The 27916-nt window shown below is 39.8% G+C and overlaps 1 protein-coding gene across 1 annotated transcript in view; it reads left to right on the forward strand.

Moving 5' to 3' along the window:
- The window catches only part of IMPG1 (interphotoreceptor matrix proteoglycan 1), a 318324-nt gene that overhangs the window by 254397 nt on the left and 36011 nt on the right, over positions 1 to 27916 (forward strand). The window contains exons 14-15 of the mRNA XM_036768304.1: positions 9419 to 9954; positions 15234 to 15453. Of these exons, the coding sequence (XP_036624199.1) occupies positions 9419 to 9954; positions 15234 to 15453 (756 nt within the window). The remainder of the gene's footprint in view (positions 1 to 9418; positions 9955 to 15233; positions 15454 to 27916) is intronic.

The following is a 27916-nucleotide window of genomic DNA, read 5'->3' on the forward strand; positions in this document are numbered from 1 at the left end:
TCTCTACCTAATGATGGCAAGATAGATAGCAACCAGTAGTTTACTCTGATTCTGTAATGCTATCAGGATTGACCCTAAAATCTGAGAGCCCCAAAGGACTTCATTTAGAGGTCATCTATTCCAGTAAAGCTCCAGTATATCCACTATCTTCTTTCCACTTGAAAGCCTCCCCTCCACCCTAAGGAGTCTGTGAATAATTTCAAGAGTCCATGAACTTGGATCCAGGGGGGAAACATATCTTTATTTCAACATACTTGGTTTCCTTAGTATTTTATGTATTTAAAAACATCATTCTGAGAAGGGGCCTATAACCTTTGCCAGAGTGCTAAAGGGGAAGCATTTATTAAGCACCTACAAGGTGAAAGCATGATTCTACATACTTTATAAGTATTATCTCATCTAATTCTCACATTATAAGGTAGGTGTTAATATCGCTATTTATAATGAAGACTGAGGAAGATAGAGGTTAAACGACTTGCCCGGGGTCACACATCTAATAAGTATCCGAGGTTGGATTTGAACTCAGATCTTCCTGACTCCAGGCCCAGAGCTCTATCTACTGCACTACCTAACTGCCTCAAGGTGGGAGTGGAAGGGACTGGGCAGGGGTCCATGATGCACAAAAAAGATTACAAACCCCTTAATTCTAGCTTGTATCTTTACCCAAGAATATCATAAACAACTGTCAAATTCTTTGATGAAATCCAGGTATATTCTATCTGAGGCACTTCCCCAACCTATTCATTATTAATTAGACTGACTTAATTTATTCCTCATAAACCCATGCTAAGAAGTGTTGTGCTATGATCATCTGTTTCCTTTCCAAGTACTTACAAACTGTCCCTTTAATGATCTTAGAATTTTACCATCAAGTGATATCAAGTCCACCAGCCTATCACTTGAAGTACCCAACATAATAATTATAATCATTGCTGTTTGTTTTTAGTTTTCAAAGACCTTTATTATAGTATCACACATGAACAACAACCCTGTGAGACAGCTAATGCAGGTATGAGACCATCCATGCCGATTAGGACATAGACTTAGAAATGTTCAGTGACTAGCCCATGGTCACACAGCTAAGTTGGCATTGTAGGCAGAACTAAATCCAGGTCTTTCTAGCGGCACGTTCAGTACTTTAGCCACTATACAACATAACCTGTTTTTGAGAATTGGGGTAATGTTTGTCTGTCACCCATCTCACAGCACCCCCACTATTATTCCCCATTACCTCTCAAAAATCACGGACAGTGATTCGATAATTGTATCAGCAAGCCCTTTCAATGCACAGGAATATAATACATCCAGGCCAAATGACTTGAGCTCACTTATCTTAGGTTTTAATTCCCTGTTAACCATTTCTGCTCTATCCTTCCCAAGTTGAAGATCATCCACCCTGTCAGAGAAAACAGGAGTAAAAAAAATGAATTCTACCTTCTTCACTACATCTTCCACTCCCCCCCTCAATAATGAGTCCTGACTATCCTTCCAATGGTCTTCCTCTTACTCCTAACATAGCTTTTTAAGAAGCCTTTTTTGTTGCCCTTATTGTATATTTAAAAAAACTGCCACTTTTACTGGGCTTAGGGATTTCTGCATTTTTTTCACAGGACTTTACCATTCTTTTATATTTATCCTCATTTACCAGTGCTGGCAAACATCTTTTTAAAAAGTTAACATGTCAGTAAGTTTCCTGTCCAACTTCATAGGCAGCTAGGTGGCACAGTGGATTTTAACATGGGCCTGGAGTCAGGAAGCCCTGAGTTCAAATCTGGCCTCAGACCTACTTACTAGTTTTGTGATCCTGGGCAAGTCACTTAATCCTGTTTGCCTCGGTTCCTCATTTGTAAATGAGCTGGAGGAAAAAAAAAAAGGCAAACTATTCCAGTGTCTTTGGCAAGAAAATCCCAAATGAAGTCACGAACAGTCAAACATGACTGCACATCTGTCTCATTAGTCACCTTACCTTTTTCTTCGTCATTATAATCAATTATAACTAAAACACTGGAATTTCATTCTTGAGTTGCTATGCTGCCTCTTGATCAAGTCCCCCTTTTTAGTCTTAGTATGTAATGTTTTGCCTATTATGTCTCTGAACTCATGGTATTATATTCTCTTAAAGGCCAGCATGTATCAGACGATACCCAGTATCCACATCATATATCATAAATTCTAAAATGTCATGATCACTGCCAACTTTCCTGTCATTTCTAGGTCAATCTGTTTCTCTTTTTGGTAAGAATTAGACTTTAAATGACCTCTACCTGCTGAAAGATGAAAGGAAAAAAAAACCCATCAGCAAGGCAAGTTAGAATTTATCACCTCTGCTTTTAACACAGGGAGAGCAGCAGATGTCCAAATAGTTGAAATCCCCCAACACAACTATGTCCTAACTCTATGCCAGCTTTGTGATCTGCTTCAGGAACTCATCATCCAAATCCTCCAGCTGGCCTGGAGGCCTGCCATGCCAAGCATTACCACCAGAGCTGATACTGCTTCTATTCCGAGACTAATACTGCCAAAGCTGATAATCCCACTGTGATATTGTCTCTGTTCCTCCATGCTCTGATACTTGAAATTAAAAGTAGAATTATTAGCATGAACCTTTTCTTCTATGCATAATTTCCTCCAAATAGCAGCCATAAAAAGGAAACTAAAATTATACTAATAGGAGTCAAAGCCCACATAAGAAAACAAATGGCCCTGGCTTGGTTCACTTTGATTTTGTTATTGCAACATAAAAATATATTGATATTTTCATGGGGTTTTCTATAGTTATATCACGTTATGACATAAGAATCAAATGAATCAAATAAAACAAAATCCCATATTTGTTTTAGCATATTTTCTATTAATCAATCTATAAGCATTTATTAAGCACCTTCCATCTGCCAGACGTGGCAAGGAAACAAAGAAAAATGAAACAAGCCCTACCCCCAAAGACATTGCATTCTATAGGGGAAGGCAACATTTATACATTTAAGTAGAGAAAAGATAAGATAGAAAATATATTAAAACTAAATACAAGGAAATGAGTGGAGCAGGATAGGCACTAGCCCTAGGGGATCAGGAAAGGTCTCATGTAGGAAGTGGTACTTGAGTTTAGCACTAAAGAATAGTAAGGATTCTAAGAGATAAAAATGAAATTACAGACACGAAAGATAGTCTTAGCAAAGGCATCAAGATAGGAGCTGAAATGACATGTGTGAGCAAGAGCAAGAAGATGAGTATGGCTAGATAGAAAAGAGAGTGAAGAGTAATTATGTATAATAAATCTAGAAAGGTAGATTGGAGCCAGATCATGAGGGATTTAAATGCCACACAGAGGACGTTGTATTTGAACCAAGAGGTAATAGGGGAGTCACTGGAGTTTATTGAGCAAGGGAATGACATATTCAGAACTGTTCTTTAGCAATAACACTTTGGCAGCCATGTAGGAGATGGCCTAGAGAAGGGATAAACTTGAGTCAGGGAGACCAATTAATAGGCTATCTATCACAATAGAGGGCCACAACTAGGATGGTATCTGAGAAAGTAGGTGATGAGTGAAAGACACATTGCAGAGGGAGTATTGAGAAGACTTGGCCACTAATTGGCTATGTGGAGTAAAGGAGGATAAAGAGTTATGGGTGACTTTGAGGTTGCGAACCACTATGACTGGAAGGATGGCAGTGTCCTCGACAGAAATATGGAAGTTATGGAGAGCAATGGGTTTTAAAGGGGAAGCTAATGTATTTTAAACGTTTTACACATGCTGTGTTTGAGAGCCTACAGAACACATAGTTCATAATGTCTAATAGCAAGATGGTGGTATAGCGACTGGATGTCAGAAGAAAGTAGAGTTGAATATCCATTGATCTGAGAATCAAATATGTAGAGAAGATAATTGAACCCATGGGAGCTTATAAGGTCACCCAAAGAGGGAGAAGAATCCCATGGCAGAGATTTGAGGAATATCCCCATTTGGAGACATCTTATGCATAATAACCAAGCAAAGTCATATGACCCCTCTTGGTCAATTCCCCTTTTCTAGCTTCAGGATATGAGGATGTGAAAAGGAACAGTCACATAGGTAGGATAAAAACCAACAGAGAGCAGTATCACAAAAACCCAGTGGAGAGAGAGTACACAAGATGAGAGGATGCACAGCTGTATCAAATGCTACAAAAAGATTAAAAAAACAATAAGGACCAAAAAGAGGCCATTCATTTTGGCAGTTAAGAGATCATTGGAGAGATTTGTTTCGAGTTGGAGGTTGGAAGCCAGATTGTACTCATCCTTATGACCTATCCTTGCTAGATGTCAAGGCATTGGTTAAAGAGTTAGTAAATGGAAAGTCGTTGTCCTTGTTTCTAGGAGTTTAGTTGTAAAAGGAAGATAGAGGGTGACACCTTGAAAGGAGATGACAGTTTGAGAAGGTCAAGTGATGGTTGTTGTTGTTAATTTTGTGTTTTTTAAGCATGAGGGACACTTGACGATGGCTGTAGACAAGAGTAGTTGAAGCAAGATTTGCCTGATTCTTTCTCATCTAAACAGACTTGGACATTTTCTACACCCATCACTTTGATCTGAAGCCAAAATAGAATGTAATGAGCCTTGGCTTAATCATGCTTAAATAACTGAATGACCCATCAATAAGACAGAGAAACAGCTGACCTTTGGAACTGCTTAGATGTTGCCATTTAAGGTCTCAGATTATAAAGTGAGGTGATGAAAGTTATTTGTGGGTAGAATTGATGGCATAATGGAGTATTTACTTGGGATTGGTCAGAGTCTATGCATTATATGTGACACTCCAGAATGATTCAAAGCCTAGCAAATTCAAAACCTAGACCACACAAAGACAGGGTCATAAAGTCAACAGCAAACATTCTAACTGCCATAGACTTACCAACCCAAAGCATGAATAGAAAGGACCAAAGATCATGTTCTGACAAGAGGCACCTGAACACAGTTTTCTAATGCCCAAAGAAGCCAAAGCAAAATTCTAATGTCACAAAACATTCCATTTATTCCTAATGCTTTTCCATAGGAATCAGTGTCCGTGGGTCCCCAAGGACAGTTTAGCTCATAGCACTCAGCCTTCCACAGACTGCTGAATAAATTCCATAGGTAAAGATATTCCTCAGTTGCAGAAATTGCAGAAGTGAGTGAGCAGGGTATCACTGTGCACAACAAAGAAATGGGCAGTGGTTTGACAAAGATAATAACCACTAATATGATTTTGCCCTTCAAATCTATTTATCACTCAAAACCTCAGTTCTACTGATCTCATTGTAGTAAATTAGCTGACAGAAGAGGCCAGAGATTGCATCACTGAATTCAGACAGTCCATTCATCATGCTTAGTATCTGGACTTCAGCGCCATTTCCCCAGATATTTGCCAAGTTCCTCCTGTTGCAATAACAGAGGTCCTGCTATTTGGATCCACCCAATATTTTACCTATATGTGGTGTACTTGATTTATGAGTGCTGGACCATTTTTCATAACCCACCACATCTTTCTGTGAGAGCTTTATTTGGCATTTCAGGCTCACAGATAAATAGAGTTGACTCTAACATTACAATATCAGGGGAATGCTTTTCAGTGAACCGGTGGAAACTCAGAACTGCTACTGAAATTTTCAATGTCAAGTGACAGGGTCATTAAATGTCAAGAAACCCAGATGGCTCCTTTACAAAAGTTATTTAGGAAGCATAATAAGAGTGAAAGTCAGATTGGTGTAATGAGTAGAGGACCAGCCTTGGAGTCAAGAGGATCTGGGTTCAGTTTACTATCCCTATGATACATACTAGCTATGACCTTGGGGAAGACATTTAACTGCTCAGACCTACTAAGCAACATTGAAGTTACGTTTTAGGGCAAGTATCACTTTGTATTGGTAGAGGGAGTCCCTATATGAATGAAATCAAAGATTAAATTTTTTTAAGTTAGTAGAGTGATTGATGACCTGCAGAGATGGGTAGCTTCCATGTCAGGAATTCTCTACTTTGAAGAAATCATAGATTCAAACTAAATAAATTAAAGAGTAATTTTTATTCAAATATATATAGCACCCACACATTCATACATTCTAGAATCCCCATCTGTGGGGACAATATTCCAATTGGATTGTATTTAATAAGTTAATAGAAAAACAAGCAATCAATAAGGATTCATTAAGTACCTACTAAATGTTAGTCACTACACAGGGTAGTACTGGAGCTAAGGAGAGACCATTGATATTCAGATCTAAGAGTTGTCTGCGCAGAAATGATAATGGAACTCAATTGACATGATGAAATCACCAAGAAAACATATAGAAAGAAAAATTAAGAGGCCCAGGATTGAGCCTTGGGGAACATATATGATTAGGATATAGGACATGGATGAAAAAACATATGGTTGATCTAGTTTTTAAAACACGGGGAGGGGGCAGAGCCAAGATGGCAGCTGGTAAGCAGGGACTAGTGTGAGCTCCGTACAGAGTCCCTCCAAAAACCTATAAAAAAATGGCTCTGAACCAATTCTAGAACGGCAGAACCCACAAAACAGCAGAGGGAAGCAGGGCTCCAGTTCAGGACAGCCTAGGTGGTCTCTGGGTGAGATCGATCCCACACGGAGCTGGGAGCTGGGAGCTGGGAGCTGGGAATGGAGTGGAGCAGAGCCCAGCCTGAGTGGCGGGGACCAAAGAGACCAGGAGCTGGGCGGAGGGGGCCCTAGTGCCCTGAATCAGTGAGCTGCAGCAGTTACCGGGCTTCTCAACCCACAAACAACAAAGACTGTGGAGAAGGTTAGTGGGAAAAGCTGCGGGAGTAGAAGGAGTTCGCGGTTCGGCTTCCAGCCCCGGGGGCAGCGAAGGTGGGGCAGCTACAGCTGTTGTTGCTTCCGGCTCCAGGCCCACCTGGTGGGAGGAATTAAGTGGCGGATCACAGCAGGAGTGCACAGCCTGCTGAAGATCTAAGCCCAGTCCGGGTTGGGGGTTCTTGGGGAAGGAGCAGTGCTGCTGTGGCAGAGCTGGCACCTCCCCCCCAAACGTGGAACATAGAACTCTCTAGTCTACAAGCAGTCATATCCCACTGAAAAACTCAAGGGTCAAGTTGGTTGGCTGGGAATATGGCCAGGCAGTGAAAACACACCCACATTCAGTCACAGACTTTGGATTCTTTCTTTGCTGACAAAGAAGACCAAAACATACAGCCTAAAGAAGTCAACAAAGTGCGAGAGCCTACACCAAAAGCCTCCAAGAAAAACATGAACTGGTCCCAGGCCATGGAAGAGCTCAAAAAGGATTTGGAAAAGCAAATTAGAGAAGTAGAGGAAAAATTGGGAAGAGAATTGAGAAGCATGTGAGAAAACCATGAAAAACAAGTCAATGACTTGCTAAAGGAGACCCAAAAAAATACTGAAAAAAACACTGAAGAAAACAACACCTTAAAAAAACAGACTAACTCAAATGGCAAAAGAGCTCCAAAAAGCCAATGAGGAGAAGAATGCCTTGAAAGGCAGAATTAGCCAAATGGAAAAGGAGGTCCAAAAGACCACTGAAGAAAATACTACTTTAAAAATTAGATTGGAGCAAGTGGAAGCTAGTGACTTGATGAGAAATCAAGATATTATAAAACAGAACCAAAGGAATGAAAAAATGGAAGACAATGTCAAATGTCTCATTGGACAAACCACCGACCTGGAAAACAGATCCAGGAGAGAGACTGTAAAAATTATTGGATCACCTGAAAGCCATGATCAAAAAAAGAGCCTAGATATCATCTTTCAAGAAATGATCAAGGAGAAGTGCCCTGATATTCTAGAGCCACAGGGCAAAATAGAAATTGAAAGAATCCACCGATCGCCTCCTCAAATAGATCCCAAAAAAGAAATCTCCCAGGAATATTGTCGCCAAATTCCAGAGCTCCCAGATCAAGGAGAAAATACTGCAAGCAGCCAGAAAGAAACAATTTGAGTATTGTGGAAACCCAATCAGAATAACCCAAGATGTGGCAGCCTCTACATTAAGAGATCGAAGGGCTTGGAATACGATATTCCGGAGGTCAATGGAGCTAGGATTAAAACCTAGAATCACCTACCCAGCAAAACTGAGTATCATGCTAAAAGGCAAAATATGGATTTTCAATAAAATAGAGGACTTTCAAGCTTTCTCAGTGAAAAGACCAGAATTGAATAGAAAATTTTGACTTTCAAACACAAGAATCAAGAGAAGCATGAAAAGGTAATCAAGAAAAAGAACAAGAAAAAGAAATTGCAAGGAACTTACTAAAGGTGAACTGTTTTGTTGACATTCCTACATGGAAAGATGACAAGTATGATTCATGAGACCTCAGTATTAGGGTAGCTGAAGGGAATATGCATACATATATGTTTATGTATATATATGGGTGAATGTGTATGTATGTATATATCTATGTGTATATATATATATGTATAGAGAGAGGGAGAGAGGGAGGGAGAGAAAGAGAGAGAGCGCGCGGACACAGGGTGAGTTGAAGATGAAGGGAAGATATCTAAAAGAAATAAAATCAAATTAAGGGATGAGAGAGGAACATACTGAGAGAGGGAGATAAGGAGAGATAGAATGGGGTGGATTATCTCGCATAAAGGAGGCAAGAGCAAGCAGTTCTGCAGGAAGAGCGGAGAGGGCGGATGAGGGGGGAATGAGTGAACCTTGCTCTCATTAGATTTGGCCTAAGGAAGGAATACCATACATACCCAATTGAGAATCTTACCCCACAGGAAAGAAGAGGGAAGAAGATAAAAAAGGGGGGATGATGGAGGGGAGGACTGATGGGGGTGGAGGTAGTCAAAAACAAATACTTTCGAAAGGGGACAGGGTCGAGGGAGAAAATTCAATAAAGGGGGATGGGTTGGGAAGGAGCAAAATATAGTTAGTCTTTCACAACAGTATTGTGGAAGGATTATACATAATGATACACATGTGGCCAATGTTGAATTGCTTGACTTCTTAGGGAGGGTGGGTGGGAAGGGAAGAGGGGAGAGAATCTGGAACTCAAAGCTTTAAAAACAGATGTTCAAAAACAAAAAAAAAAGTTTTTGCATGCAACTAGAAAATAAGATACACAGGCAATGGGGTGTAGAAATTTAGCTTACCCTACAAGAAAGGAAGGGAAAAGGGGATGGGAGGGGAGTGGGGTGACAGAAGGGAGGGCTGACTGGGGAACAGGGCATCCAGAATACACGCCATCTTGGAGTGGGGGGGAGGGTAGAAATGGGGAGAAAATTTGTAATTCAAACTCTTGTGAAAATCAATGCTGAAAACTAAATATGTTAAATAAATTAATTAATTTAAAAAATGACCACTAAAACACGGGGAACTTACTTTTAAAAATTCAAATAAAAAATTTTTGTATTTTAAATATGAAATTGATTTGAAATGTTATTTATTTCTTTTTCTATTCTTAGGGGAACTTTCAGATATAATGGAATCATCAGGTGATGCTTCTGCAGAAATCATAGATAGTCTTTGGTCTCTCAGCTCAGCATCTCCCACCCAGATGGAATCTTTGCCATTTTTCACTGGATGGAGTGACTTCTTTCAACCTGAACCAGGCACATTTTCCATTGATCAAACAACTCTGCTTCCAGTGGTAGCCAGTCCCTTCTATGATCAATCTGTTTCCAAAACCACAATTTCCTTAGGGACTTCAGGAAGCAGCACTCGAATTTCAGGTACCCAGGACAGCACCCAAGAGCTTGACAGAATGGAGGAGGTAAAGGTGGATGTTGACTATGCTTTCACCCCAGAAGCCAGCTCAGTAGACACCACCTTAACCACCACCTTGAAATACATTACCACTAGCTCTATGACCACATCCACCAAAGGGAGAGAATTGGTGGTGTTCTTCAGCCTGAGAGTCACCAATGTACCCTTTTCTAATGACCTCTTTAATAGGAGTTCTCAGGAATACCAAGACCTGGAGCAACAATTCATACAGCTGGTGAGTGAACTCCTTGAAATGCTTTCAGTTGCTTTTCCTCTGTTGTTTTGTTACTTTATAATATAATCACTGGCTTGGATAGCAATCCAGGTTAGACGAGACATGCTCCTCTGACAGCTGCTGCTGAAGGCATTCGAATGGAATGCATTCTGATCAGATCAGTCGGGTGAGCTTCCCTTGTAAACAACCAGGGCAGGCTCTGCCTTCCAGTCTAGTGAAATGACATTCATACTTAAGACTATTTACTAACACTTATGCCTAGTTTGGCTTCCAGAAAATAATCAAAGCTCTCCTAGCGAACCAAGTGTGAGATCTAGAAACAATGCTTTTAAATGAGCTCCTCCTAATTTGTAATGCCACAAGCTGGCTTCAAGAAAATTTGACAGAAAGTGTTCAAAGCTTGAGTAGACACAGCTAAACCCACACTGAATGGTTCATTCAAATTTCTAAAAAGAGCTGAAATGGTTTCTCTCTTTGATCCACCATGCAGACCTGGGAGGAGATGGTAACACAGACACTGAGTCAGAAAACATCTTACTCTGTTTGGGGAAAGGGATAGAGATAGGAAATAAAACCTACGACTTCACTAGGATAGGAAATTTCCAGATGAGGAAACTCTACCAAAGCAAGTTTTTGCCTTCTCTGCAATGTATATTCTTAGATACTTCCCTAAAGTACTAGGAAAACAAGTGACTTGCCCAGGATCACAAAGCTAGTATAAGTCTGAGGTAAGATCTGAAACCAGGTTTCTGAGACCAACTCCCTTTACGTCAACCTTGTCTCTCTTAATTTGTCTTGACACACTCATTAAGAATATTATTTGAAAAATTCAAGTCAATTCAACCATCATTTATCAGCCTATGTGCAAAATAGAGGTGACATAGTATATATAGTGGATAGAGAGCTGACTTCAAAGTTGAAATGACCTGAGTTCAAATCTCACCTCTGATACATACTGAGTGTGTGACCCTAAGCAAGGCATTTAATTTTCAGTACCTTAGACAGCTCTCTAGGATTATAAATTAAAGAACAGTTGCAGATTTGCATCACTAGAGTGAGATTCCTACCCTGAAAAAAATCTTGGATCAGGACCATCCCGATCCCCTCTCCCCAAAACAATATGCAAGGCACTGTAAACCTCTGAAAATATAAAAATAGAATAATCCCTGCTCTCAAAGGAGTATTCTACTAGGAAATAACCCAGCAATGGGCTATGTACCAAATCCCTAGTACTTCTGAAAATAATAAAATCAACTTTATTATACAATTCAAACGGCAATTTGACTCACCATAAAAACAAAAACCTGGATGACAGCAGCTTCTCCATGTAGGTACTTATATTTTATGAAATGGCTTGAGTTTTAAAACTGTTTTTAAGAAACGTTTTTGAGAGATACAGCATATAAGTCACATAGAAAGTGTTAATCAGCTTTGGTAGAAAGGTTTTTCTCATCAAGGAATTCTCTATAACAATGAATTCACAGGTACAGTCCCTATCCAAATTTAATAAAATATATTTACAATTCATAAAATGCTTTCTCCAGAACAACCCTTCAAGGCAGGGCACATGCAAATATCATCCCCATTTTGCTAATGAGGCCCAAAGAGTTTCAGTGACTTACTCAAGGCCATACAGAGCTGCTCAATGGAACAGCTGGGATTTGAACCCAGTATTATTCTGTCCAGTGTTTTTTGCACTCTACCTGTTGTCACTCTCTTTACCACTCTTTTGGGTAAACACAAAAATGCCATACCTCACACAAACATTAGAGTCCTTAATAGTACCCAAGAGACTTCAAATGCAAAATGTTAAAGCTTTGTTGATTTTTCAACCTTGAGATATCATTTTACACCTACTAGATTGGCTGAAATTATTAAAGGGGAAAGCAAAAAATGTTGTAGGGGATATGGAAAATTTGGGACCCTAATTCATTGTTGTTGGAATTTTGAATTAATCCAACCATTTTGGAGAGCAATCTGGAATTATGCCCAAAGAGTTATTAAACTGCCTGTACCCTTTGACCCAGCAATACCATTACTGGGTCTATTTCCAAAGATGATTAGGGAAAAAGGAATAGAACCTCTGTGTTCTAAATTGTTTATAACAGCTCTTTTGTGGTGGCAAAGAACTGTAAATTGAAGGGATGGCCATCAGTTGGGGAATAGGTGAACAAGTTGCGGTGTATGATTGTGATGGAAGACTATTGTGCGGTAAGAAATGACGAGCTCGATAATCTTAGAAAAACATGGAAAGGATTTTACAAAATAATGAAGAGAAGAATGAGCAGAACCAAGAGAATACCGTATGTAGTAACAGCAATACTGTTTCAAGAACAATGAGCAAATAAGTCATTTTGACTATTATAAATATCTAAATTAACTATAAAGTACATATGAAGAAAGATGCTATCCGCATCTGGAGAAAGAACTAATAGCTAAAAATATGTATAGAATAAACTTACACACACACACACACACACACACACACATATCGTATATATGTACCTATTTGTGTCTGATGGTAGCCATCTCTAGGGCAGGGCTGGCGGGGAGGGAAGAAAAAAAGGTATGATATTTCCAAATGGATGCTTCTAGAGATATTGCTTCACTAATTCACTCATAAAGCAATTATTAAACACCTACTATCTTCAAGGAATGGTCATGTCATAGTGGATTGAATTACAGAATTTGAGGCTTGGCAGGGACTCCAGCAGCCATTCGATTTAGTCTTTTGTTGTTATTGCTATTGTTCAGCCCTTCAGTCATGCCCAACTCTTCATGACCCCATCCATGGACCATAGCATACCAATATTGTCCATGGTGTTCTCTTGGCAAAGACACTGGACTGGTTTGCATTTCCTCCTCCAGTGGATTAAGGCACACAGATATTGAGTGATTTGCCCAGGGTTACACAGCTAGTAAGTGTCTGAGGCTGGATTTGAACTCAGGTCTTCCTGACTCCAAGCCCAGTGCTCTATCCACTGAGCCACTAGCTACCTCAATTTAGTCTTATTTATACACAACAGGAACCCACAACATAGCATTCCTGATAAGCAGTTGTTTGGCCTCTGTGGGAAGACCTCTAAGATAAGGCAACCACCACCTCTTATGGCAAGCCACTCCACTTTTGGATACCTTTCATTGTTAGGAAGTCTTTCCTGACATTGAGTCTGATTTGGCTACTTTGAAGTTTCCACCCATTGCTCCTGGTTCCTTCCTCTCAGGGCAAATAGGGCAAATTGAAATGATAGCCCTTCAAATACTTAATTAAAGCTATCATGTTCCTCAGTCTTCTCTTCCCCAGGGTAAATAGGCCCAGTTCTTTCAATTGATCCTTATAGACATGGAATCAAAGCCCTGCGCTATCCTGGTTGCCCTCCACTGGACAGGCTGCAGCTTATCAGTGTCCTTCTTAACACATCCAGAACTGAACAAAGTTCTTCAAATGAGGTTTCATAAGGGCAGAATTCAGTGGTACTATCAGCTCCCCATTCCCAGAAGCCATGTGTCTTCATGCAGCCCAAGATCACATTTAGTTTTTTTGACCAACCTATTACACTGCAGGCTCATAGGAATCATGCAGTCCACTAAAACCTTTAGATCTTTTTTCAGAACAACTGCTAGCCATCCATACCTCCCAGTCTTGTACTTGTGGAGCTGATTTGTTTTTGTGCCAAAGTGCAATACTTTACATTTATTGCTATTGAAGTATTTATTAGATTCAGTCCAATGCTCCACCCTGATAAGACCTTTAAGAACCACTTTGAGCAAATAAGTAATTTTGACTATTATAAATACACAAATTAACTATAAAGGACACGTGAAGAAAGGTTCTATTTGCATCCAGAGAAAGAACTGATAGATAGAAGCATGTATTATGTATGCATATATGTGTACATATTATATGTACTTTTTTATACATATACCTATTTGTGTCTAATGGTAGCCTTCTTGGAGGGGGAAGAAATTTACGTAATAACTTTATTATATATTTAAAAGGAATAGCAAGTTGTACGATAGATTTGCAGTTTCATTTGCAATCATCTTTTCTATTATATGTTATGAAAATGCTTGTTTTATTCCATAAATTAAAAAGAAAATAATTACATTTAAAAAAGAAAAAAAAATTAATCAGAGCTCTGTTATCCAATGTCTTAGCTATTCCTCCTAGGTTTGTGTCATCTGCAAAATGGGCAAGCATGCTATATATACCTCTATCCTAGTCATTTATAAAAAATATTAAATAACACAGAGCCAAGCAGAGATGCCTGGGGTATTCCTCTTGAGACCTCCTGCCATGGTAACACTGAACCAATTACTCTTTGAGACTGATCCTACAACCAGTTCTGAATATATCTGATTATATTATCATCTAGAATTCTAGATAATATGAGATATTTTTCAAAAGCTTCACAAAAATCCAGGTAAACTACATCCAGATCATTCCTACAATCCTGGAAACAAAAGAAATGAAGTGAGGTTGGTATGATATACTATTGATAAAGCCATCTTGGCTCTTTATAATCTCTGCTTCCCTATCTAGATGATCCATTTCTTCAAAGATCTATTCTAGAATTTTCTCAGAAACCAAACTCAACCTCACTAGCCAAGAAAGAGTCAATAACACCTGAGTCCATTTCACCTCTGAAATACACTAACTGTGTAACAGTTAGCATGTCTCTTAACCCTTAGGCAGCACTGTAAGAGTCAAAATTTCAGGGCAAGTAAAAGTCTTGATAAAGAGAATTTCCTCATTGAGGCTTCCCTAAAACAATGAAATCACAAATACAGTCTGAGGAAAAATGTGCAAATTACTGTGATAGGTTCTAGGAACACAAAAAACAATAATGAAGTTATATCTGCTCTCTAAGAGTACTTCTGCTGTGCCCCATTCACTGGGGTTCTAAGTAATCTGGTCTTCTGCCTCATATGGTACATGTAATTACCTGTTTGACTACATTATCTTTAACTGAATTTGACTTTCTAGTTTGCTGCTAAGTATTTTCTTTTTAAAAAAAATGAAACTTTAACTGTGGGCAATCCATCATGAAGAAATCTACCAACCGTCCATCTCCATATACAAAAAGAAAGAGGTAAATATTGGGTGTAATGATGGCAAATGGAACACTAAGTAACAGTGCTCAGCTCTAGTATCAATTCCTGAGGGGAAAAACACCTACAATTTATGCAACAGGTAATGAAAAGTGAATGTAAATGAAATTAACAGCATCTGGGCATTTAGAAGACAGTTAAAAGTAAACTCACTTTTTGCTTTGCAGCTGCTTCCCTATCTGCGTTCCAATCTTACGGGATTTAAGCACCTCGAGATCCTCAACTTCAGAAACGGGAGCGTGATCGTGAATAGTAAGATGAAGTTTGCAAAGTCAGTCCCTTACAACATCACAGAAGCAGTGCACTGTGTACTGGAGGAGTTCTGTTCCACTGCAACCCAGCAGCTCAATCTGCACGTAGACAGTTATTCTCTGAACATTGAGCCAGGTAAGAGCTTTATGCAAAACATGATGGAGAAAAAAGGCAATGTCACACAGCGGAAAGAGTGCCTAGTTTGGATTCAGAAGACCCAGGTGAACATCCTGGTTCTGCCACTTATAACTTAAGTGGACTCTCTGGAATTCGGGGTCTTCTCTATAAGAATGAAGGGGTTGGATTGGATAATCTCTAATTGTCTTCTAGTTTTCTGTTGGTGATCTGTTTATAGATCTAAGATCTATGATGCTACGTATGGTCTTTTCCCTCTACCAAGATAGCACAGTATTCATACTTGGCAAATCACATCTCTATAGCTACGGCTTAAATAAGTAGAAAGAGAAGAAATCTCATCAGGCTTTACTATATTTTTTAAAAAGGAATGGGGGAAGAAGCATTCTTGCTGCTTCATAAACTTAGACCTTTAATTTTCCCTCTGAACTAAACTTTTGCCATGCACATTAGAAATCCAAACTATGTAACCTGTTGCCATGGTCATTTATATTCTGCAGAAATTCTAAAGCAACAACTGCTGGGGGCTCACGCCAAGAAAACCTTCCAAACACAGGTTTACAATTTCACACTTAACTAACAGAATAGCCTTTTCATAACACAGTTCAGTATGGAATTGGCAGCATCCTGAGGAAGGAAAAATATTCATTGGAATTCAACCCTGAGAAAAGTCACCTGCATCTTAACAGAAAATGGGATTTAAATTTTGACTTCTATTGTGCCCTGAAGTCTGCATCCATATAGAGGCCTCAGTATATAGGGCTCCTACCTGCTCTGAGGATTTATCCCCTATGCCTATATGCCTATACAATAGCAAATAAGCATTTTGCCAAGGAATAAATAAACCAGAGTGTGCTGCTGCATGAGGCAGTTGTCTTAACTGGAGACTAGTTTGGACTTTGCTTAAAAATTGGGGGATTATATTGAGGGAAGATCTGATCTAGCATCCTGTAGGTACCATCTCTCCTAACACTGAGGTTTTCATGCTAGCTAGATAACTTTCAGGAAATCAATTAATCTGTCCACTCCTCTGTTGCCACATCTGTAAAATGAAAATGATAATATTTACACTACCTCACAGGGTTGTTATAGAATCATAGATTTGGATCTGGAAGGCAACTTATAGACCATCAGGTCTAATTCTTCATTTTACTGATGAGGAAACAGGGCCCCAGAGAGTTTAAGTGACTTGCTCAGGGTCACCTAGCTAGTAAATGTCTGGAGCAGGAGTCAAACTCAGATCTAGTGCTTTATCTGTGAGAATCATTATTATCACAGATGCAAATCATATTTCCTTCTGCTTAGTAGAGAGCATATCAAGTAACTATCTCCTCCCCTACCCCGCAAAAAATAGAAATCATCCCCTGGTAAGCAGCCTTCTGGCATTGAGCCTCTCTGAACTTGGCTGGGCTTTTCCTTGGAAGAAAAGGCCCACAATCCATTACCACATTCACAAACTAAGCCTTTCCAGTATTGTAGAACCTGCTAGAGCTTTGTGATACACCACCATAGCCTTGAGAGCCCATAGTCACCTGCATGTTAGAATGAGGCCTTGGAGAAGGACTTTGTGGAGTAAGTGAAAAACATTTCTGACTGGCAATGCATCATTCCCAATCAGTCTCACAAATGTACAAAAGCTCCTATTTGACTATGAATTAGCCCAGTGATGAGACTTTAACATCCTCTCTAGTTTACTGTTGACTAACAATACAGAGAAGGGGGTGGGAGGAGATGAGGTAGAGAGATGCCTTGGACCAAAGCCAGAATGTTGGCTCTGTTGGGAAACACTTTACCTTGAGCAGAGGCAGCCTTTATGCTGCCTTCTTTAAAATGCCACTGTGTTTTAGTAAATATAGCTCCTAAAAACCAGCAAGAGATATCTGAGCATTCAGCACTAGAATTTGGTTTCCTTTCCTCCGAATGGGAAGGATCCATAAGGAAAAACCACCCTAAGAATGGGCCAAAGAACTGTTAATCTTACGACAGTTCCCCATAACAAACAAGGAACAAGGTGCCTCAAACCAGGAGATTGACTTCAAATTTTTATTGATCACCTACTATGTGAGGGAGGCACTCTGGGGGATACAGAAAAGTGTAAGTATCCATGTCCTCAAAAACTTCACAATCTACTTGGCGAGAAAGAAAATAGGTATATTTCAAACATAACACTTCAGCGAGGTTGATAATTATGCAGACAATAAGTGCTGAAGCAGTCTAGAAGGAGAAATCGTCATGATCTGGGGTATCAGACAAGGCTTCATGGAGGAGGTGGCATCTGAATTAAGTTTTAGAGGAAAGGAAACAACAGTTCAACAGATAGAAATGCAAGGGGAGAGGAGGTGCTTTTCAGGAACTGGGGTGGCAAGAGCAAAAGCATGGAGACATGAGAGAACAGGATAAAAATGGGGGAGAGTTCCTGGCTGGCTAGGACACAGAAGCATGAGTTAAGATTGAGTGTGTAGGCTAGATTCAGACTGTAGAGGACCTTGAGTATAGCTAGTAACATGGAGTCCTCAGGAGACATCCAGGTTCCAATTCATAGTGGGAAATGGAATAAGTATAAAAGAAGCACCCCCTAGATAATGGATATTTTGTTAAGGATGGAAAACAAAACCAAAAATAGTGGGAGGAACAGATAGTAAATAACTGGGATTAAAAGAGAATGTGACCAGGGTAATATCACTGGGAGAAGCGGGTACTGATAGCAGATTTGGGCTTGTGAATGAATTTTTAAAAGCACATATTGGGCACTTACTGCATACCAGAATACTCCTCTTAGGGAGCTGAGCCTGATGACAGAGTTTAGGAAAGCAAGATGTGAGGAGGTGAACTGCAGGGTCCCACTGAGAGATAAAGGAAGAGTCCCAAGCAATCAGAAAAGCATACAGGTTCCACGTAGAACATTGCATAGCCAAATGAGCTTCCATAGAACTACTCCGTCTCTGGTAAAGCTCATGCCTTCATTTCCTGTGTGGTTTATTTGTAATGAACATAGGAGAGAAGGCTGGGCATGATAATCTGTCATCCTAGCTGCCAGGGAGGCTGAGGCTGCGCCGCTGTGGGATCTACTAATCAAGTGTCTACACTAAGTTCAGCGTTAATATAATGAACCTTGGAGAGAGGGGGAGCCACCAGGCTGCATAAGTTGGGGTGAACTGGCCCATGTCAGAAATGGAGCAGGTCAGACTCCTGTGCCAGTCAGTAATGGGATCAGGTCTATTTCCACAGTTGACAATATTGTCCTAACCATTGTTTTCATAACATAAGTAAATATAATCTGTGAAACAGGAAACCAATGAAGAACATGAGAAGTAACATGAAAAAACATTCAGGTGCATGCATACCTCGTTTTATTGTGCCTTGCTTTATTACACTTTGCATATATTGCATTTCTTATAAATTGAAGGTTTGTGGCAACCCTGCATCAATCGCTGACATTTTCCAACAGCACATGCTCACATTGTGTCTCACTTTTACGACCTGATGGAGCAACTTGCCCTCTTTGAAGTGCAAGCAGCTAGGTGGTACAGTGAATAGACCACTGGGCCTCAAATCAGGAAGACCTGAGTTCAAATCCAAGCACTGGGTCACTTAACCTCTGTTTGCATCCATCTGTACATTGGGAAGAATGATAATAGCCCTTGCCTCCCAGGGTTGTTATGAGGATCCAATGAGATATTTGTAACGTGTTTGCTGTGTTCCTAGCATGAAGTCAGCGCTACCTAAGTGTTAATTACTATTACTGTTATTATGAAAGCACTTAGCACCTGAAACATCATAAGCACTATATAAATGCTAGTTATTGTTATTATGCATCAGCCTCTTCATGGACTCTTTCCTACACCCTGTCACTGCCAACACCCCACCCCCATCAGGTTACTTTGTATCTATTTGAATATATTTTGAATATAAATGTGCTTGTTGTATCTCCTGATAGAATATAAGCTCCTTGAGGGAAGGCACTATTTTACTTTTGTATTGCCACAATGCCTGGCACTTAGTAGGTGCTTCGTAAATGCTTGTTGATTGATGGAAGCAAAGTGGGGTTGGAGAGGGGGGTAGTTCTGGAGCAGAAGAAATGGTTGCAGTCCCTTCAGTTCGATTCACTTATCTATTAAGCCCTACTTTATTCTAGGCACTCTCAGGAAACATTCAGAATTGTCCCATTTTTATGACTTAGAATCTGCTCCAAAGAGATAATATTAGAAGGACAGCTAAAATACAAGCTGAAACAAAAAACTATAGAGACTCAAAGACAATTAAAAACCATGAACAATTTTAAGGGGAGCCTATATGTACCTTGTACAGATCACTGTTACAGTCATGCAATTTGGAGGTGAACAGGCAGCCGATGTAATTTTCTTACTAGAGAAGTGACATGAGGATTACAGAGAGTGCTGAAAAATTGTTCTGCCAGTGATGTTTGGGGAAAAAAAGCAAAAATACACAGAATAGTAAATGAATGGAGAAGGTCTGCCAAGAAGCTGTTTATTTGGACCAGCTGGGACATGAGTAATGCATGAACCCCAGTGTGCGGTGGCCAGCAGAGCTACAAAGCAATGACTTCTGTAGAGGTCAAATAAACAATACCAACAGGATTATATTGATTCTTCTTAGTATATCAAAAATGATTGATCCAAAAGAAACTGGAGCATATGGAAATTATTTAGAGTCAAAACACCTTCTGTTACAGTAGAAGGGGTGCTGCATTTGTAGTCAAAGGGCCTAGGTTCAAATCCTCATCTTGACACTTAGCACCTATATGATTTGACTTGATAAATTGTCCACTAAGATAAGGTGGTTATGATCACATCAGTGATAATGATGAATCTCATGAACAAACTCTGGAATTGAACTCAGAAAGACCTGAATTCAAATCTTGCCCCAGATACTTATTAGTTATATGACCCTGGGTAAGTCACCTCACCTCTCTAGGCTTGTTTCCTCATCTATAAAGTGAGTGAGTTGAGCTGGATGGTCTCCCAGGTGTAATAGTCTGTGATTCTTAAAGTGCCCTCAAAAAGGCGATGTAATCTGTCCTCTTCCCTTCACAAGGATAAGGTAACCCTGCTCTCCAGGTAAAGTGACTGCTGCATAGCTAGTAAGTGACAGAGGACTAGAACCCAGGCCTCTCACTCCCTACCTTCCACTCTACCTTACTGCCACTCAGGCATCCACGGTGGCATCTGAAGGGGCCAAAACAGCATAGTACAAAAGACAATGGGGGCGGCTCCTCAGAGGACAGTCCTGTTTACTTTACTTATCATTTCTATTCTTCCTGCTTCCCAGAAGGATTTGAGGGAATCAAATAGAATCTGGAATGGGTAGAGCGGTAGAAGCAGAGAAGAAGGGTCCCTGTCTTAAAGAGGCATCATGGAATAGTAGACAGCCAGGTGGCACAGCAGATAGAGCACTTTACTCGGAGTCAGTAACTGAGTTCAAATCCAACTTCAGATACTTCCTAGCTGTGTGCCCCTGGGCAAGTGACTTAACCTCAATTTGTCTCAGATTCCTCATCTGTAAAATGGGGGTAATAATAGTATCTACCTCACAGGGTTACTATGAAGATCAAATGAGGTGATTATTGTAAAGCGCTTAGGAAAATGCACATAGTAAGAACTATATAAATGTTAACGATGATGATGATGGTGGTGAAGATGATGATGATGGTGATGGTGGTAATGGTGGTGATGATGATGGTGATGGTGAAGATGATGATGATGGTGATGGTGGTGGTGGTGATGATGATGATGGTGATGGTGAAGATGATGATGATGATGGTGATGGTGAAGATGATGATGATGATGGTGATGGTGATGATGATGGTGATGGTGAAGATGATGATGATGGTGATGATGATGGTGATGGTGATAGTGATGGTGATGGTGATGGTGAAGATGATGGTGATGATGATGATGGTGGTGATGGTGATGGTGATGATGATGGTGATGGTGAAGATGATGATGATGGTGAAGATGGTGATGATGATGGTGATGGTGGTAATGGTGGTGATGATGATGGTGGTGGTGAAGATGATGATGGTGATGGTGGTGGTGATGATGATGATGATGGTGATGGTGATGATGGTGATGGTGAAGATGATGATGATGGTGATGGTGGTGATGATGGTGGTGGTGAAGATGATGATGATGGTGATGGTAATGGTGATGATGATGGTGATAGTGATGATGATGGTGGTGGTGGTGGTGAAGATGATGATGATGGTGATGGTGGTGGTGATGATGATGATGGTGATGGTGATGGTGGTGGTGACGGTGATGGTGATGATGATGATGATGGTGATGGTGATGGTGATGGTGATAAAAGACGTATGACAAAGCAAAAAAGCTCTGGACTCTGAATCAAAAAATCTGGATACAAATACCAACTTTGAAATTTTTTTTACCCTGTGCTACTGGAAGAAAGTGATTTAGCCTCAGTTTCCTCATCAATAAAATAAGGATATTAACAATATGCTCCCTATTCTGACAGATGAATAATGGAGAAAGGGAAAGATGGGAGATTTTTAAAAACAGATTATTGAGAAAGGACTGAATCCAGAAATTGGATTAAACCAGAAACCCCTTTCCCTTATACATGTAAATCAGGTTTCATAAGACTCTTCTCATTGGCAAAGAGAATGGTTACATGATGCTGTGTGCAAGATAGAGTGACTCAAGAAAAAGAAGATGAGTCCCTCTCTTTGAACCTCATTCATACATTAGATTACATACGTGGCAACTTTGTTCAGCCTCTGACTTCAGAGGGCCTTTAGCAGGAACTGGCTAAATGCCAATCGAAGGCAATTGAGCAACATGGCCTCATCTCACGTAAAAAGGTAGAAAAACTGCTATGGTTAAATAAAGCTTTACCCATCCACCTCTGGCATGGCAAATACACATTTCGCCACATCATTTAGGCTACAAGAGCTTTCAGCAAGAACGACTGAGAACTAAGGATCTTACCACCAGAAAACTGGGAGGTCAGAGAATTTTATAGCAAGGCACTCAAGGTGCCCTCAAGGGGAGAGAAAGGAGGCAGCATATGCCAGGCAAGTCAAATCACCAACACCACCACCACAAATGGTATTTCCCCTTAGATCCTGATGGAGAAAGCCCAGGACCCTGAACCCAAGGGCCCTGAGAACAGAGCATAGAGTGCCTTCTAGATCACCAGCCTTGCATCCAGCTTGCATGGATGAAGGGGTCCACCTTTCTCACCACCTCCAACTAGCACCAGTGGGCAGATACGCCAAAGAACCCTAGGAATTGCATAGCTCTAGTCCTGCTTCCAGACTGGTCTCCATAGCCATTATTAAAAGGGAAGAATCCCTGTTAAGAAGGGGCCACAATCCTTGCCACCCACCATACCAACCACTGACCAACTGCCCAGTAAACAGGTAAACCCAAGAACCCCAGGAATGGTAGACCACTGGTCATGCTTCCAGCCCATCACCTAAAAAATTATCCCAGAAAACAAACACTGTGGAGATGCAACCTTGCAGCTGCCTCTGCAAATATTAGAGCCCCTGTTTCCTTAGCCATAGCTACTGAAGACCCAGAAAAAGAAATCTTAACCCCAATATCCTAGGCACTGCCAAATGGTTCAGCATCAGGAACACATAAGGTTTTTATTAGTGGAAATGTTGCTAATGAAGATATATTACTAGCAGCTTTGCCACTGTACCCTGTGGACCCAATGGTCCACTGAAGCCCCTCAAATGCATTGTCTTCCACACTGGAAGCCTCTTGAGACAGAGTCTGTCACCTCTTTTCTGTTTTTGTCCTCAGCACTTAGGACAGGGCTTTGCACATAGTATGTGCTCACTCAACATTCATTCTCTTCTTTATCTGTATATAGTGTACAAAAACCAAGTAACTGCAATATGTAAATGAAGATGTATCTCAATCAATAAACATTTATTAAGTGCCTACTATGTTCCAGGCACTGTGCTAAACTCTGGGATTACAAAAAGAAGCAAAAGATAATCCCTTACCTCAAGGAGCTTACAATCTAATGAGGGAGACAACATGCAAACAATATATACAAAGCAAGCTATATATATACAGGATATGTTACAAACAATTAAGAGATGAAAGTCACTGGAATTAAGAGGGGTAAGGGAAGGCTTCAGTTGGGCCTTTGTAATGGTAATCAGGGCAGGATTTTTTATTTTCTCTTTTAGAATGCTAAGGTAATCAAGTACCTTTAATGAGTCTTGCCTTTCAAACATAATGGCAAGCAAAGTGAACTTTTTTGTTGTCTTTTGTTTCTTTGATTGAATCAGGAGTCTTTGACCTGCTTAAAAAACAAGAAAGCCTTGTTCACATAGGTTTGAGTAGCATAGTTGTGGTGCCCTTTGACCCTGAAGAAGTATATATAAACTTAGAGGTTAGTGTCTTGCCTTTGGGAGCACACTCATTGAAAGAGTGTTGGTGATGAGACTCTGGAAAAGTTGTTCAAAGCCCCCACCCCAGCTTCAAAAACCCAGATGTTGGTATTTCTTTGGTAACTATATATTGTGATTTGGTTAGACAGAAATGTTGATCTGTTTATATTGTCTCTGTAATTTCTGTTTGTATTTGCTCTGAAGTTCAGGGTGCTGACTTTTCCCCCTGAACTAATTGAATACTATATGTATGTTTAATTAAAGTAAGATTGTAAACCCCTTAAAGGTGCTTTCCTTGGAAAAGCAGATCAATGAAACTGTGCTAGCAGCCCTTCTGTGTGCTGGTGTTATTGGTCTTACATAGCCACAGTAGCGGCAAGCAGCATTGTTGTTACAGCATTAAAAGTAGCTAGGGAGGTCAATATTCAGAGCAGAGGACAAATAGACTTTCAGCTATGGGGGACAGGCAGATAAAATGCCCAGAGCCCAGAAATGGAGTGTCTTATTCATAGAACAGCCAGATCAGTGTTACTGGATCAAAGAGTATGAGTAAGGGTAGGGTGTAAAGTGTAAAAAAGACTGGAAAGGTAAGAGGGAGCTAGGATATGAAGTGCTTTGAATGCCAAACAGAACATTTTCTATTTGTTCCTGGAGGCAATAGGAAGCCAATGGAGTTTATTAAGTAGGAAGGTTACAATTCCCTCCTAGGAAAGAAGGTAAAGGGGACACAAAAACATACCTATCCATTGTCCAGATTATTACAGTAAAGTGTCCCTTAAAAATGGAAGATGGAGTAAAGATTTAAAAAAAAAGAAGGAAATGTATTTGAAGAGGCAAAAAAGGAATCAGGAGGACAGAAAGTAGAAAAACATGATGTACATGAGGAAAGGCAGAAATAATAATAATAATAACTTCTATTTAGTGCTTACTATGTGCCAGGCACTATGTCAAGCACTTTACAATTATTATCTCACACGGTCCTCACAACTACTCTGGAAGTTAGGTAACATCCCCATTTTACAGATGCGAAAACTGAGGTAGCAGAGGTTAAATAACTTGCCCAGTGTCACACAGTTAGGATGTGTCTGAGGCCAAATTTGAACACAAGTCTTCCTGACACCAGGCCTTGAACTCCATCCACTGTGCCACCTAGCTGCCTGGTACAGAAGGACTACAGAAATAATTGGAGCTAAGGAATAAGTAAATTGTTCTTCCCAAAGAGGGGGGAGCCAGATCCTCTAGGAAGGAAAAAATTTGTTTTGCTCTGAGGAATGCTGTGTATCAAAAGATGCCATTAGAAGAGAGGTCATCCACCAGTGTGCTTCCTATTCACATAATCCCAGTCACCATGACATCATTAATTCTTAAATATAAAATGTTTACTTCATGATAAGGCAAAAGCAAGAATAATCATTATATTATTGTTGGGTTGTTTCAGTTGTATTGACTCTTCATGACCCCATTTTATGATTTTCTTGGCAAAGATACTGGAGTGATTTGTCATTGCCTTCTCCAGTTCATTTTACAGATGAGGAAACTGAGGCAAGAAGGGTTAAGTGACTTGTTCAGGATCACACAGCTAATAAGTGTCTAAGGCCAAATTTGAACTCAGGCCCTCCTGATTCCAGGGTTGGTGTACTATCCTCTGCCCTACCTAGCAGCTCCTAATCGTTATATTATAGTTATCCAATATTAAAGTAAATGAAAGTATAACCAATACTTCACAGTCCTTACGTAAACTTAGGTCACGCTCTCCCACCAATACCTTTAGTGTCTGTGGGGAATAGTGGGAAGGAACGCTGTTGACCTCAGAATCAGAAAGCGCGGGTTTCAGTGATAGCCATGCCCAGTAACTAGCTGTGTGCCTTTGGGCAAGTCACTTCATTTCTGTGGTTCAGTTTCAAAATCTATAAAATGAGACATTTAGACAAGATAATCTCCAAGACTCTCTCTAGCTCTAACATTCTATGGTTTATTGTCATCATCATTTTCATCATCATTCTTATTATTGTATGATTCAGTTTTAAAAGCAGAGGTGCCTCAATGATTTACTCTAATGGGAAGGGGCATATAATCCTCAGCTCACATTTATATCCACAGAGCAGTTTAACGCAGAGAGACACACTCAGATGCATTCTGAGACACAGGTGCATAAAAATCAATAGTCACATACTCTCTCTATACTGTTATACATAAGACTCAGTTCTGCTGGCTTTCTGCTATCATCAATGTCCTTGTCTGGACGGCAAGTGAAAGGAGATCCAAAATGATCCACAAAGCAGACTAAACCTGGTTAATCCAGAACAAACTATATTAATGGTTTTAGACAAGAATAAGAACGTACATATAAACACACACACACACACACACACACACACACATACACACACACCTATGCGTGTGTGTTTGTGTGTGTGTGTGTGTGTAACCAGAGCCAGAAGTATCAGGGGCTGTTGTGCCATATGTCAACATTTGGGTGGAGGATGGGTGGGGATTTCCATTTATTTCCTATGTGAGATTTGAAACAGAATTCTAAGGAAATATGTCTGTATAGATATTTATAACACAGGATTCCAAAAAGTCAGTTTTAATTTCTGTATTGTTCTAGTTTTTTAAAATGTATGGATGAAATTAGGTTTTTCACAATTGAAGAAGTGCGTATTCACATTTTTAACTAAAAAAAATAGATTTAAAATCTTTTTTTTAATTTGGTCACTATGATATTTCCAAACCTTGATTAACTCTGCTTTGTTCTTTAAATATAATCACCTTTTTAAAAATCTTAATGCAATGGATAGAGTTCCAGGCCTGGGGTCAAGAAGTCCTGAGTTCAAATCCAGTCTCAGATACTTACTAGCCATGTGACCCCAGGCAAGTCACTTTAATCTCTGGTTTCCTCATCTGTAAAATGGAAATCATAACAGTGCCTACCTCCTAGGGATGCTCTGAGGATCAAATTAAATAATAACTGTAAGGCATTTGGCACAGTGCCTGGAGCATAGTAAGCGCTATATAAACGTTAGCTATGATAATAATATTCATCCTACATAACACTCCGTCTCCCTTTTCCATGCCTTTTCACTAATTGTCCCCATTCCTGGAACATACTCACTCATAACCTGTGCCTCTTAGAATTTCCTTCTTCTAATGTAAGCCTTTACAGATACCATGATCCAAGATTCCAGTACTACCTTTCTCCCCAAAATTACCTTTTATCTATTTCGTATAGAGGTCATACACACATTTAGATATACACACACACACACACACATATATGTATGTATGTATATATACATACATACATATATATACATATACACATTCAAAGAGGACCATGACATCAGGGAAATGATGACATGACTTGCAGTTGACTTGGATTTGAGTGATGGAGGGCTGCACAACGTCACCAGTCTCACTTTCTCCTCCAGAGCCATCTGAATCCAATGACCAGATATTCATCAGAATGACTGGAGAGACCCAGGATGCAATGGGAGACCCTGGCCCTTTTAGGCTAAGGGCTTTTCACATACTCACTTAGAGTGTGGTGACATCCATTCAGTGAATGGCCCTCTTTAAGAAGTGAGTCAATGGATGGCCCCTTTAAGTAGAAAAAAAGAGAAAAAAATTAAGCTGGGAGGGGAAGACCCTCATGGTTGCAGTTCCAAAGAGAAACAGGACCACAATAGGTTCCTGCCCATAATACGTATGTATACATATAAACACATGTATATACAACATTTATAAAGACATGTCTATACATATATGCATACATATATATGAATGTATATATACATACTTTAAAATATAATTCATACTTTCCCTGATTGGATGAAAACTTCATAGGGAAATGACCATTTCACTTTATTCTTTGTGCCTGTTGGTGGTGCTTATTAAATGTTTGTTAGTTAATTGGTTAGTGTATTTCACTTGAAGGCATCGTTCTAGTTTGTAGAACAGCTAATTAAAATATCCTGCTATTATTCCTAAGATAAAAAAATAAAGATAATTACTCAGTTTCCTTAAGATTCCAAAAAAGAATAAATTCTCCAATTCTAATAAACAAGAGTTATCGCC

Source organism: Trichosurus vulpecula, chromosome 7 (assembly GCF_011100635.1).
Source record: "Trichosurus vulpecula isolate mTriVul1 chromosome 7, mTriVul1.pri, whole genome shotgun sequence".
NCBI lineage: Eukaryota > Metazoa > Chordata > Mammalia > Diprotodontia > Phalangeridae > Trichosurus > Trichosurus vulpecula.